Consider the following 14,748-nt stretch of genomic DNA (forward strand, 5'->3'; position numbering starts at 1 on the left):
TGTGAACGCAACTGACTGGCAGTGAGGAAGGAAATGTCAGAGCGGTTTGGCTGCGCAGCAAAAACTTACGTAAATAATGCTGAACTGAACTGAGGTGTAAAGCTGTAGTAATCACTGAGGTCTGTGTGGAATAAATGCACTGCTCTCTTGACATTAAAACATTTCCAAACAATGTATCTTATCTGCTGCTGTGCATGTACTGTGCCTACCAATGCAATGATTTCTTTTAGTCCTATATGTTTTGACTTGCAAAGTGTATCATTTTACATAACAGTGGAGACCGTGGAGAGAGAGAGAGAGGGAGGAGGGGGTGAAAGAGAGAGAATCCGTGGGAGGAAGTGGGTCTCCCTGTTTGTCTCTCTGTGTTACAGTTTCCAAGCTGTGTAAGTGACAAAGACAGACCGCATCAAAGCCACGCTGATGACTGACAGCTCACACGACTAGAGGAACTACCTACCGCCCACAGGCCCATATATACTTCAGCCCAAGTCACAGAAACACACAGAGCTTAGAGAGAACACATCAAACAGAGAGGGTGACATTTTAGCATAGACTTGATAGCAGAGCAGACAGCAGACAGAAGTCTTGATCAAACTCAAAGACAACAAAGATGCTGTGGGAATACTTCATCTTTGGGGGGGTTGCCTTTCTAATGACAGGTGATATATAATTGGATTTTTACAATAATGTTCAAAGTTTTTTTTTGTTTGTTTTTGGTAATGAAGCATTTAAACATACCCATATTTTTTGCTCACTTTTTTACACGACATGTTGATCATTCTCTGTGATTTTCTTTCTGAAGTGGAGTTTGTGTGTTTCTTCCCCCAGGGGTGAGGTGTGAGGTAACGCAGGTGTTTGCGGAGGCCGGCTCCCAGGCTGTACTACCCTGTAAATGTAGCCCTCCATCCGCCTCTGCTGCTGCAATCCTCTGGACCAAAGCCCATGGAGGGTAAGACACGACTTTTTACTCGTCCCCTTCGCTCGTCTATGTCTTTATCCCTTCCCGCTTCCTCAGTTTGCCCCTCTAAAATTCCCACAAACCCCCTCTCTTTGTCCTATCTAGCTCTCCCTAAATCAAATTGAATTCTCCCTCCATTGACAGCACTGTGTGGAGAAAGCAGAAGAGCGGTATGCAATATTGGGGCTACGGCTGGGCAAATCAAGGGACCCCGCGCATACAATGCCCATACGATGAGTTTGGAAGAGGCGACTACAGCCTGCATATTACCGACGTGAGGGAGGATGATGGGGGAGATTACATCTGCAGGGTGGACGATGGAAACCAGAGGGTTCTAAAGGTGGTCACACTCAGAGTCATCACAGGTAAGAAACAACTTAAGTAAGTCCATTCTTATATTATGAAATAGAAATGATCTGTGATATATCTGTGAATATGTCAATAATCTTACCCTTGCCTGTATCCTTTACAGTGTCTGTCTCCCCATCGGTTGCCGTACCGGGGGGCGACGTTTCGATCAGCTGTGATGTGACCCCTTGGCCTATGGGAGCCACCCTGCGTTGGAGACTGAACGGGAACCCATTTGTGCCTCAGAATGAAATCAAGGAGGTGTCGATCCCAGACGGAGGTGTCACCAAAAGTGTCATGGAGGGCAAAGCTACTGAGAGGCTGACAGGAGTCTGGACCTGCGTTGTGCACTACCAGAGGAAAGAAAGCCTAGTGACAAAGCGTCTGTCTGTGAAAGGTGAGATTCCAGACAACAGATGGCCTATGATCCTGAAATATTGTAAGAGGTGGAGCTGTTGGTTCATATTTTTACATGGCTTAAACTCCTCTCTCTCTCTCTCTCTCTCTCTCTCTCCCTCTCTCTCACAGGAATCGACGACCCGTCCAGTGACAACACCAAGGTATACGCTGCTGTGGGTTCTGCAGTCACGCTCCCCTGTGTGTTTTCCCCTGGTCTAACCCCATCCAACCCAGTGTGGGAGAGACTGAGCGCCGGATCTCTTTCTCCGTCCACTGCCCGCTCCCTTCCTCCCTCATTCAGTCTGTCCTCTCAGCAGCCCCTGGACAGGTCTGTGTCTGTGGGGGAGGTGGGGTCGGAGGATGGGGGCAGGTACAGATGCTCCGGGACGGTTGGAGGACGCAGGCTGAGCAGAAGTCTGCAGCTTGTCGTTGCCAAAAGTAAGCTTGCACAGCTTCACAGCCAACGCTTAAGGTTGGGGAAACATACAAAATAATTTACAGATGTGTTTTAATACAATAGTATTAATTTTGAAGCACTTTGCTCTGTGGAAGGTGCCATATAAATAAACTTTACTTACTTACAATATCTTTGTTAGACTGTTGTATGCAGACTGCATGAATTTTATTGTTTGCCATCAACTAATACCGTGGATTTTTTTTTCTTGTTCTCCTTTCAGTTGAAAGTAATGTCCGCTCGGTCAAAAAAGCCCCCGCGACGCTGACCTGTCACCTAAGCGACCTCAGCGAGGTCACCGAATATGAGTGGGTTCATGTGACCTATGACCTCAATGGCAGCGAATCGACGAGGTCCGTCCAGAAGGGGAACGTTCTCAGGATCGACAAGCTGGCGGGAGATAGTTCGGGCGAATTGGCATGCCGTTTCTACGGGAAAAAAGGCATTTTGGGAAACGTAACATACCATGTTCCTCTGATGAGTAAGCTCACTCCCCTTCATTTAATTCTATTTATGCTTAACGATAATATGCTCATATGCTTCATGAAAAATGGCATATGGTGCTTTCATCTGATTGTTTGTGTGTTGTTCTGTCCCACAGGCGGTCTGACTGGAGCCAAAGAGGCAGGTCTTTCAGATAATACCGCCATGGTGATCGGTCTCAGCTTTCTCCTCCTTGTGCTGCTGCTGGTTGTGGCTCAGATGTACAGGAACCACCAAAGAGTAAGTTGTGTAGTTCACACCACTGCAAAAAAAAATGCCCATCTTAAGAAATCATTCAATCCTGTATTCTGTCTTAAATTGTATTTCTCCCAAGTGGAAAAAAAAAGATTACCAGTGGGATGGGATAATTTCACAGTTTCAATATTTTTCAAGTTTTTTCCAAGCAAGTTGCATAATCTAGAAATAAGGCAGACCATTCTCTTTGTTTCAAGAAAATGTCACTTGGTTTGAGAAAACTCCTGCAATGAGTGGTATTGGAAAGAAATTATCTCACCTCCATAACAGGTTTTTCACTTGTTCTGTGGAAAATTTTTAAATGAATACAAGATTGAATGACTTGTTGAAACGGACAGCAGCATATTTGCATGCCATGTGCATGCAAATGACCATGATTCAATACTTGACTGTGTGCTCCAGATTGCTTGTTTTAACAAATCTACATATTGTGTCTCCACAGAGGAAAAGGATCTTTCAATTCCCCGCACTGGAGACTATTGTTCATACTATCTCCAATGAAAGGGAGGAGAGAGAAAGGAACCGAGTTAAAAATGAAGACTCATTAGTGTAGAGGCATTGCGGCAAAATTTCACAACACTGAATTTAAGTAAGACTTCTTCATGCCTGCAATAAGAGATTTTTTGTTCATGCAGAAGTTTTGTACATATCCAGAGCAGACATATGTAGCAGTATTTTTGTTCCCGTTTTAAGAAAATCTTATTGAGATTTTGCATATGCTATGTTATTTCCATTGTAACTATTTTCTAATTGTAACTATGTTTTATGTAAGGTTTTGTTTGTATAGATTTCTTGAAAATAAAATGGTTTACAGTTTACAAGTAAAATACATTTCACCAAATTTATCTGGATTTATTCTTTACATTATATACAATCTGAATCTTTCAGGTGAATAACAGGGCAAAAATAGTGACATTATTACTCATATAAATAAAATAGAATTCATAAAAAATATGTTTTTATATTTACACAAAACACTGACCATGAGTGTATAGACATTGTGTCAAAAAAATAATATATTACATAATTTTACATATTGATGCATAATTACAGAATCAATAGCGGCCATAAATTCAGATTCAAGACCTTTGTGTAAAAAGCACCCTGGAAGTTTATGCTGAAACACTCTGCTGAGTTTGATACCATGTTCCAAAATAACTATCTATACTATAAACTATATCTGTGCAAATTGATCTGCTTACTCTACAAGCAAAGATCCTTTCCCTCTTTTGTGAGGTTGGGCTTTTAATAAAAAATTGGCAATGCGAAAAGTTGTCCTTGTCAATTTGTGGCTCTGTAAATTACATTCACAGATTGAACTTTGAGTCATCGTAGTGTGAGTGTCTGGTCTTAGGACTTCCGTTGATTGGCAGTTTGAGTCTGGAAGACGTTTTGAATCCGCTGACAGTCCCAGATCTCCTGTTTGCTGCAGCTTCAGAGCTACACCTGGCTGCACTCCCCTTCTTCTTGCTCTACAAGTCCATGGAAATCCCATAAGGTCAGAGTTCGGCTGATGCCTTCCAGCAGCCCCTCGTCCCCGATGCTGTAGTCCTCTGGGTTTAGATGATCCATGACTTCATCATCATCGAAGCACCAGCCCGGCCAGTCCACATTTACACCATCGGCAAAGACGAGGCTACAGACAGAGAGAGGTGGAAACAGAAGTTTAAAATGTATTATTTTTTCATATTTACGTGCCAATGCTTCCCCTACCATTCACTAGGGGTTCTGGCCCTCTTCTGCTAAAAGAGCTGTCACTCTGCCTGAAGGCTTATAATGCATTGTAGTTTCAGTGGAGAGTTTTATTGTAACATATAGTCTAAATGCAGAAGTTTCGGAAGCATTTCCAATAAAAAATGGCCTGGAGGGAATACTGACACACACCGTGCAGTAAGTAATGTACTATACATGATGTTCAAAGATGCAAAACCAAATGATAAGACAGAAGAAAACCATGAGAACATTAAAAATACCAAAAACAGTTCTCTGCTCCAATAAATATATAGCGTGGAAAGCATAAAAACTAATTAAGTTGGTTATGCCTTTCGGGAAAGATTCAAATCGAGAATGAGATAAAATTCTAAGCTAACGCATTCGGGGTTAGCAGCGGCACAAATTACCGATGATGGAAACTGTGAAGTTTCCATTCTGACAGAACAATATGTCCATTATCAACCTACTCCTCACTAAACTCATTTCAATAGTAGAGACTTGAGAACTTAAAAAAAATATATATATAAAAAAAATCAATCAATCAATTTAAGAAGCTTATATTACACTCATGATTTAGGATGCATATTAATATTTGTGACTATGGACAACTCTCTCAATTATCTATAAGCCAGAGAAGCAAAGTGTCTGTCATGTGAAACCAATGAATAGCCTGAGCTGCACAAACGACAGCAAAAGGGAGACTGACATTGTGGATTCTCTGCTATTGCACAAATTGTATTTGGATGTTATAAATGAGACAAATATACGTAACATCCAAATGAGCTTTGTGTTACAGTAATGGGGCAGCAGGGTGGTGTGGTGAGTGAGCAACCAGTTCCTGGTTCAGGGAGGGTGTCCTGATATTATTCTTATCGTATTATTATTAGTTCTTCTGAATCATAAAATGTGCCGTTATACCCAGAAAACCACGAAGAATGTCAGTTATTTTTCACTCAGTCTCCAGCAACCACAGCAGTAGGCAGACGCGAATGCTGACTAATTAAGATACAACTGTTGAAATAACCGATTTGAAAGCTGAAATTCAGTGGCATTAATAGTTCTTTACGTTCTGGAGCCCAACGAATCGGACTCACTGCTAAAAGCATTGTTCTGTAATTTGAAAGATACAACACCTTAATTATAGTCACACCCTGACTTATGCATCAAAAGAGGACAGTTTGTTATTCTAACCTGCTCTTCTTCTCCTCTTCATCTCCATCCACCAACTGTTCCTTCCATCCTTTGCTCACGGTAGGGGCTCTGCTTCTCATAAGCTCCACCTCTTCCCACTCTGTCTCTCTGTCCCCATCGCTGGGTGACTGTGATGGTGTGGTGGAGAAAGAGGGAGATGGAGGCGGATACCATGCTTTCATATTGGGCATTTTCTTGTTTCTTTCTGGTCTTACTCCATCTCGGTCCCTCACTCTCACTTTGGCTCGTTCCAAAAGGCCCTCCAGAGGGGAGACGCGTGCTTGTGGATCAAGTGCTGCGGTGGGAGAAGGTGCGGCCCCCACTCTGGGCAGAGTCGAGGACTGCAGGCTACTGGAGGGCAGATGAAGCCTGTGTCCTCCTTGAATGATGATATCAGGGATGGAGGCACTCCTCTGGGTTTTCAGTTTGGGCCTCTTGTAATGGAAGTTTTGATCGGGCAGCTCCGGCTCGGAGAACGTTCGGGAATTGGGGGAACCTCTCTCATCAGGCATGTTCCAAAACATCCCTTGGTTCAGCTTCAAGGACCCCAGCTTGAGCACCCGGTGTGAATCGGAGCTTTGGCCACAGGAGGCGGAGCTTCCCTTGAGCTTCTGGTTGCAGTCTGAGTCAGAGTTGGAGGAAGAGTTGGTGTTAACAGCAGACCATGCCACCCCCAAGTCCTGGGACCCCTGCCTGAACATCTGGGGAGGGGCATGATGGCTGCTGATGGGCCTCCTCCTCCGTAACCTGGGAGACTTCAACTTTCTGGAGAACTTCCAAGGCTCGGGCAAAGTCTCCTCCTCTCCAGACTGGTTGTACCAGGAATTTCTCCTGGTCTCCTCGTCCACTGACTGGGAATCTGAATCCCTCCATGTTGATCTCCCTCTAGCTCCTGGGAGTCTTTGAAACTCAGGCCTCACCATGGAAACTGTTGGTTGGTACTGAGTTGGTTGGTATTCTCCGTAAGGGGAGAGCAAAGTGCCAGGTGGGGTGGTTGGGTAGTCCACATCTGGATATCCGCCCAGTAAGAGAGAGTGTGGTCCACTGGGTTTGTGTCTTAATGGGTCCGCTGTGTTTCTACTAGGTATGAAATTGTCACCCAGGTGAGAGGCGGACTGTGTGTTGTGGTTCCAGGTCACCCTTCGCTCCTTTATCCCGTGAAATACAGTCACTAACTCTTCTTCCTCCCCATGGTTCCCACCTTGTTCTGCTCTCACCGCCATTTCTATCCATTCACGCCCCTCCTTACCAGCAAAACCACCATACACTGATTTGCTGCGATTGTCACTGGACTTGCTTTGCCAAAAAGCCAACCCGGTACTGTTACTGGCCACTGGATGTGAAGGTTGATACTTTGTCTCTGTTACTTTAGCCTTCAACATCCCATTCAGTGATGGGGAGATAATAGGTTCTTCAATAAATTTATCCACAAAAGTCTCTTCTGCTGCTTGCTTAAGAGGTTGTTTTATTGTCTCCATGTTATCCATCTTAGCTTCCATAACAGGTTTGGCCTCAAACTGTTGGACTCTCCAGTTGTCCAGTTGTTTGTTTTTCTCTGTCTCTCTCAAATCCTTTAGTGTCTCCTGTCAACAGAACATAGAGCTAGATTCACACTGCAATGACTCCTAAATACAGCATTCAACAATTCTTCACTAAGTTATTCTTATAAAGACATTTCTGCAATGCTATTACATAAATGAATAGAACAAGACAATTGCCATTTTGGAAGCTGTAGTAAGAAATGTTTGTTTTTACCTGTGCCTGGTGGATGGTGGAGACCCATGTGGAGCAGCTCTCTGAGGTGGTTGTTGCAAAAATGTAGACATTCATGGCACAGCCAAGCTCACCGACCTCCACAAGAACAAATGAACCTGAGAGAAGAGGAGGAATGATTAATATGATGTCTGGACAGACTGCATCTTGCATCAGTTTTTTAGTGAGAGGTTTTTACTCACAGCCATCTTTCAGCGCTACACAGAAAGTTCTGTCCAGCGCCAGCGGGGGGCGAACCACCCTCAGTCGCTCCCCCTTCTTCTGGACTTTGGTCATCAGAAGCACATCAGAGAAAAGCAGAGCCACCACTTCCAGCTACACATCACACCACGTCCGAGGAAACATGGGAAGAAGAACAAGAAAGTTATGAATGGGACGTCCTGAAGAGATAGAATGAAATATACAGTAACTGAGTACACTGGCGCTGCTCACCTTGCTGTCTTTTCTGCCACGAATCTTCAAGTTCTCTTCCAGCAGCAACTTGCGTACGACTCCAGGACCCACTCCTCTGATGGGACACGTTAAATCAAACTGGCAGATCTCTCGGACATGCTGCAAAGGAAATCCATCATGAATAATCATTATATTAAAGTGAATATCTGAGAAGTCGACTTAGAAAGAAGAACATGACAGAGGGAATTTGTTTGGATCCACATTAGATATGCTTCAGCCTGTTGGTTTAAATGAGGATTTTATGCTGTTACGTTGTAACACAGGATTTTTTGAAGACTGTGGGTGTCTATGATTTATGTTGGTTCAAGCCTGATTCCCCCTTAATAGCCTCATGTTCCATTTTTGTTCATTTTGTACGTATTGTATATAGTGCTTCTTGAGGTTGTATGTCTTTCTATACACTGTGCCCCCCTTGTGTATTTTATATTTAAGGGCCGGCAGCAGCTCCGCTATTGTGTTTGTATGTATTATTATTATGCTTTCTTTCTTTCTTTCTTACTAAAACTGCAAGAAATTAGATGAAAATCACTACAGAGCATCATTAGACCTGCCCAAATAAAACCGTCGTTGGGTTTTTCATTTAATCAAAAATTGAACCCACAGCTCATCAAAATGTCTGACTGTAAATGATACTGTTCACTGCCACGGTGAATTGCTGCTTACTCGATGTCCAATCTTCATGTAAAAAATAGAAAATATGTTCTTGTCTTGGTAGATGAAACGTAGAATTTCAGACTTCTAACTCAAAAACTGAATTTTTTAATGATGATTTGAATTCTGCTTTTATGGAAACCATTGTACTCAATGGAAAATGGAGCATCTTTAAACATCAGTTATTCACTTATGGAGCATTCAATCCTTGTACAAATAAACTACAGACATCTCTATGTTGTCTAGATAAAGTAGGCAAATTCTCAGAATTTTATCTTGAAAACTGAATATTTTACCCTAGTTTGAATCTGCCTTAATATGGCTGGACAGATCTTATCATGCACCCTGCCATGACGTGACGCCTCCTCTCTTATAACCACAAACAGATAGCTCAACAAGTTCATGACTTGTCTTTGGTGTCAAAGGTTGTGAGTTCAAGTCCTCGGTGAAGCTGAGTAAATATGCTTTGTTTACTGTAACTCTCTTTTTCCTCTTACGCTACATCTGGCCGGCCCTGTTCCACGACTGCTTGCAGTCCTAGTTATACATGTAGTTTCATTGCTGATTTTCTCTATCATCAAAGAATTACAATACCCAGGTAGTGTTATGTCATGTGACTGGGTGTTGCCTCTCCATTGTGTGTGATGCTTGCTCTGTTGAAGGTCTTGTAGACCAAAAGCTTGGCTGAGTAAATGTAAATTGCATGGATTTAAGTGTATAGACATTTGTTTTCACTGTGGATTTGACTGGTAACTCAGGCATCTTCACAAAGAATCTCAGCGGGATGCATGAGAGTCACTCTATACACAGTACTTTTATATAAAAAAATCTTTTACCCTGTCGATTTCTTCATTTATCCCTTCCACTTCGTATCCCTCCACCCTCTGAGCAGAGATAGAGAGAGCAAGCTCTTCATCGTTTAGCCTCAGGTAGTCATTGATGCTCTCCAAAAAACCATTGACACTGGACAACTGGAGAAGGGCGAGAAGAAAGAAGGAGGGGCTGGAGTTAGTCAGTGGGAGTTTCGTTGAGACTACACTGTACTAGAGGACACAATACATGTGCGCTGAACTGAACAGGTTCATTGATCTGAAAGCTGAAGATCCTCACCATGCCTCTGAGCGTGTGCTGTACTTGTGGGTCCTGGGTGGTTTTGAGCACAGCCTTGAGCAGCAGAGGATACTTTGTGATCCTCTGATGGGGTTTGGCCTGCATGTCGCCCAGCCGCATCCGCTCACACTGAGGGTGAGTCTCTACCCACTAGATAGGACAAAAACACAGGAAATCTGCATCAGCAAAACTCTTTTCAGATCAGAACCTTGGTTATAATATTTCATTTTTATTGCAGAGTGACATAAAGCCATAAATTAAGCAGTATGATAAGCAGGGTACAGCAAATGCAGATAAAATTTGCCCTTGGCTGATAAATAAATATTGGTCATCTGGTAACTTTGAGAAGATGACATTCGAAAGCCTCCATTATAGAGTCTTTGGGCTTTGCCTGTTCTCAAACTTTGTCCCCGCTGATCACCATACGCTCTCTTGAACCGTGAGCCAATCAAATCAAAACGCTCTCTTCTAATGTTGAATTCTGTTGCACATTGATGAATCACAAACTCGACTAGAGAGAGCAAGTTTTAAATGAACACACAGTACCTGGTTCTATACAGGAAATAGCACTGAAAACAGGTTAAAGTAAAATATGTAACCCTTTGGCAGGATTTGAAGGTTTCAGTATTACATTTTGCGTACTAAACAGAAAATTGTCTGGCCTTAGAACAGTTGTCTCGGCTGATTCATTAGGAGAGGACGGTGTGACGAGTGGTTGCCCTTCAGGAAGTGACTATGACAGAACGCCCACAGGTTTATGATAACAACACAAACCTCAACTCTGCCACCAATAACGAGAGGGTTATTCATTACATCGCATTCCCGGTTATGGCACGCTGAATGATATTTTGTGGGTTAGGGTTAGGGTTAGGGTTAGAGGTGTGGGTGAGCAGTTGCGTAAGTGTGTGTGTGTTTGTGTGTGTGTGTGTGTTTGACCATTCCTCCACACATGCATGCATGCACCGTACACTGTACCTGGACGTAGGTCAGGAAATGAGGGTTGGTGTCCATCTGCCGGCGTGTCAGCTCCAGATTGCTCTCCTCCTCCCAGCAGTACGGCAGATAGGAAGAGAAACGTTCATGGAACTAGGGTAAAAAAGGCAAACAATGAATGATCATATGAGTGACAGACAGAAACAAACACATAGCTGTATTCCTAACGTATCTGGCAGACAATAAGCGGTTACCTGCAGACAACCGGCCTCTAACCTCATGGGGTCAAAGGGCTGGCCTGTCCTCCGCACCTCCTGCAACATGGGATACATCACCTCCTGCCAGAACAGGTGGTGGGCACTGAGGATGGAGGGAAGGTTGGAGAAGAGCAAGTCGGGCGTCACCTGACAAAGAGGAAAGTCAAGAAGAAGCAAAAAATAGAGCTTAAAACGGACTCCTCTGCCTGGTGTGACATTTTCCATGTTCTCAGTGGAAATTTAAAAAATGCTGTTGTTGTGCTGAATGTTCCGTTTGCACTTGTGTATGTGTAAACTGTAGCGGCTATAACGGATGTTCTCACTGTGTCAGTATGTCAGTGGTATGCAAAACAATGGAAAATAGGCCTGCAGATCGTGTGCGTTGTGCTGTAGGTTTGTGTATTTCCAGTATAGACCAAGTAATGTTACTGCATGCGGTGCAGACTGACCTCCTGGAGAAATCCATGCTGGTGCAGGTTGACAAGAGCTGCAATAACCAACTGTGAGAGACAAATACAGCTTGTTAAACTTCTTGCAGATTACCCTTATCAGTTCTGATAAATTTGACCGTGGATACGCCTTCATACAAAAGGCATTGAAAATCCTGCACCATAAATTTACTTCTTATTATTATTGAATGACAAATAATGATGATGGAATTGGAAAGGAACCCCTCGAATATTTGTTTTCATCAAATGTGGCTCTCTTTTTTTTCTTCTTACTCTCAAAATATATAGACAGAATTGTAAAGTGAATTGAATATGGAACAATGACACAATAAAGTATAAAGAAAGAACATTTTGCAATCAGATTGTAATTATTGTTTTTTGCTAAGCATTTTTATTAGCTGACGTTAATCAAAGACAATGACAGTTGGGCAGAGAGTGATGTCTTACATCTTGGATGACTGTGAGCTTATTGATGTAGGTGAGCTCAGTGTGGACAAACTCCCACAGCGCCTCCTGTTGGTGTCTCTGCATCTTAGACATAGTCTGACCATGGAAACAGGATGGAGAGGGAGAAAGGGAAGAGAAGGAGACAGTTATGGATGCTTCAAGAATAGCCACTTAACATAACTATAAGAGCTGGTGGAGAGGCCATGTACCGAATGCGAGTGCACTATATCTGTCCAGTTCTTCTCCAGCGTGGTTCCGTGTCTTTCCTCCTCCCATCTCCACTTCAGACTGACAGGCACAGGATAGGTCTCCAGAGCCTGCTTCAACACATCCAGCTGACCTCGCTCCTGAAGGGGTGGGAAAGACAGAGTGGAGAAAGAGGGAGAGAGAGAGAGAGTTGAAAGAGAGAGAGCGAGAGAGAGAGAGAGAGAGAGAGGGAAGAGACCAAAACAGGAAGACAGATGTAGCGAGACAAACAGAAATTACAGTGAGAAAAAAAGGGGTTTATGAAATTTGTCTTCATAATGCATCTCCTATTCAGTACAAATGCTCATTTTCAGTAGCTGTGAATATTCATATGTTTATTTAGAGTTACAGCAACACTGCAGAACAGACTGGGCTGCAGTTGTTCTAGCTGTTTGCGTTGGCGGACACTGCTACAGCATGTCTGTATCTGTGCCTATGCATGTCAGTATGTACTCAGATGTGCCGGAGCCGACATGGGAGGGGAATACCTCAGGCGCGGGGTTCTTGTCAGACACTCCCTGGCTGAACAAGACCTGTCTCAGCGCAGCTCTGGGTTTGGTTCCAGCAGACGCTCCCTTGCTCACGGTTGCAAAGTCTGTCACGACCTTCTGCTTTGTCCGCCGCTGGAGTGGGGAAATAAATACAGTCAAAATACAGTTTTATTTTCATGCTGTGCCATTTCATATGGGCTACACAGGGGATGAAGCACATTTCAAAGACTACATCATAAACATTCCTGATACATAAGATAAGATGAAACTTGACCCCTGTGGGGAAACTGAGCAATATAAATCAAGGCTATGTTTATTTACCTGCAGACTCATTTGTCTTGTGATTTAAAGATGTCAAAAGATGTCAAATTTCCTCTAACCTCTTTTGTCAGATATTCAAGTTTGAACACTTTACACTGTCAGATAGGTAATGTTATCAATCCCAGAGGCTGTCATCTTTGCATTTCTGTCCCATTCATAACAACAGACCATTTACCTGATAGCCCGAAGTATTGAACTTGTGTTTGTCTGCTGACCCCCTGTGGTGGAGGATGATCTCTGCAGCTGGTGTCGTCCCATCGACAACCTCTGGCTCTTTGGTTTCTGTATCCCTCTGTCTCTCCCCCTCCCCTCCATCTCTCCACTGCGCTGCTGTTTCATCCATTGGTGATTCATTTCCTCCCGCCATTGTTTACATGTGGTACTTCTGAGGAAAGGCTGAGAATAATCACACAGGGTTACTCATTGCCAACATGAGGTGTGTGAGGGTAAATGGAGTAAAATAGTTTGTGACAAGGAAAGGCTTTACAACAGAGTATCCAGAGGCATGCTGGATAATCGAGGGACATTGTGTGCATTGTTATCATTTTATGCTGTTTATTTCAAAGTTCTTTTCAAAGCCAAGGCTATAAAAGCTAGGTACACAAATAAATTGGCAACAAAAGGAAGAAAGCAGAAATTAAATAACCTAGGGGAACTAAAGTTTTCAGATAGTGTGTGTGCTGCACACTGGAGGAAACACACATACATTGCCTACATGGTATTCAGGAGTCCTCTACAGGCTTTTCTAAACACACAATGAAAACCAGGTGAGACAGTAGAAACCCTTAAAGTAGCATCCTGAGACTGTGAAGCACACTAACATTAACAGTAGGTTCACATGGCTGCAGCTCCAGTTACACATCTCCGCAGGATGTAGTGTCACCTCTGGCCTCATCTGACAGCAGTTCACACAAACCTGACATCAACTTATGTCCTGCTGCAGCTTTAGGTTACGCTGAGGAATGTGCCTTGATTCTCAGGGAAATGTTTCTTTGAAATATTTCACCACTGACTGATGTAGACCGTCACAGAACTGCCCTGCACTGGTCACCAACCTGCTCACGCTACATTGCCAAACATCAAAGTACTGACGCAAGTGATTTCATCACAGTGTCACACCTGTTTACAATCCCTGAATATCACAGCAACACACTAAAGATAGTCTGAATTGTAATTATATAGGAACTGTAAGACTCTGACTCACTCCAGGTTGAAAGTAGGTTTATAAAAGCAGAACTGTTGGGTCTGTTTTCTATGTGCCACAGGACAACACATGGGACCACACAGCAATGGTAACATGAGGGTCACTTAGTGAAGACATAAAGCAAAGCCATTTTTAAACTATAATGCCCCCTTTTTACAGCCCCACCTATGTTTTTAATTGACAAAAATGTAGACTTTACCTGTGCTTGGTTGGATCCATTTTGTTTCACACAGTCATCTTTGGTTTCTGTTAGCTTTCTCCTCCTCTTTCTCTGTCTGGATTCGGTCCCTCCCTCTCTGCCTTTCACCTGCACCCCTGCCCTCTGCAACTGGCCCGACGAGAACAACTGGATTTCGAAGCCAACAAATCAGTGCTTAGGGCTGGTTAATGTGCTGCAGTTGAGTGTTTACAGGAGGTGGTGACTGATTTCACAGAGGGCCGTCTGCTGTTGTTTTATGTCAATCCGGCTTATTGATCACCCTGAACAAACAGGAGGTAATCATTTTAGAGGAGAAGCCTTGTGTCTCTTCAGACTCCATGAGAGCGTTCAATACAGAGGCAGAGCAGCAGTTGTTTTTATTCATTACATAACAGAGAGAGAGAGAGGACCGT

The 14,748-nt window shown here is 43.3% G+C and overlaps 2 protein-coding genes across 2 annotated transcripts; one reads left to right on the forward strand and one right to left on the reverse strand.

The window, feature by feature from the left end:
• The first annotated feature begins 517 nt into the window (after positions 1-517).
• Positions 518-3,752, forward strand: lag3 (lymphocyte activating 3). The gene is made up of 8 exons (XM_071908679.2): positions 518-659; positions 829-949; positions 1,103-1,323; positions 1,431-1,703; positions 1,835-2,143; positions 2,383-2,640; positions 2,761-2,882; positions 3,340-3,752. Exons 1-8 carry the CDS (start codon positions 611-613, stop codon positions 3,448-3,450), a joined length of 1,464 nt encoding a protein of 487 aa, XP_071764780.1. The 5' UTR covers positions 518-610; the 3' UTR covers positions 3,451-3,752.
• Positions 3,749-14,431, reverse strand: plekhg6 (pleckstrin homology domain containing, family G (with RhoGef domain) member 6). Its single transcript, XM_071908667.2, has 15 exons — positions 14,336-14,431; positions 13,108-13,328; positions 12,609-12,743; positions 12,084-12,221; positions 11,875-11,970; positions 11,428-11,478; positions 10,976-11,125; positions 10,764-10,874; positions 9,789-9,938; positions 9,515-9,649; positions 8,007-8,126; positions 7,757-7,889; positions 7,557-7,672; positions 5,802-7,384; positions 3,749-4,533 (listed from the first exon to the last, which is right to left on the reverse strand). The coding sequence occupies exons 2-15, from the start codon at positions 13,297-13,299 to the stop codon at positions 4,338-4,340; spliced, it is 3,306 nt and encodes a 1,101-aa protein (XP_071764768.2). The 5' UTR covers positions 13,300-13,328; positions 14,336-14,431; the 3' UTR covers positions 3,749-4,337.
• Between the last annotated feature and the right edge of the window lie 317 nt (positions 14,432-14,748).

The sequence above is a fragment of the Centroberyx gerrardi genome, chromosome 12 (genome assembly GCF_048128805.1).
Source record: "Centroberyx gerrardi isolate f3 chromosome 12, fCenGer3.hap1.cur.20231027, whole genome shotgun sequence".
Taxonomy (NCBI): Eukaryota; Metazoa; Chordata; class Actinopteri; order Beryciformes; family Berycidae; genus Centroberyx; species Centroberyx gerrardi.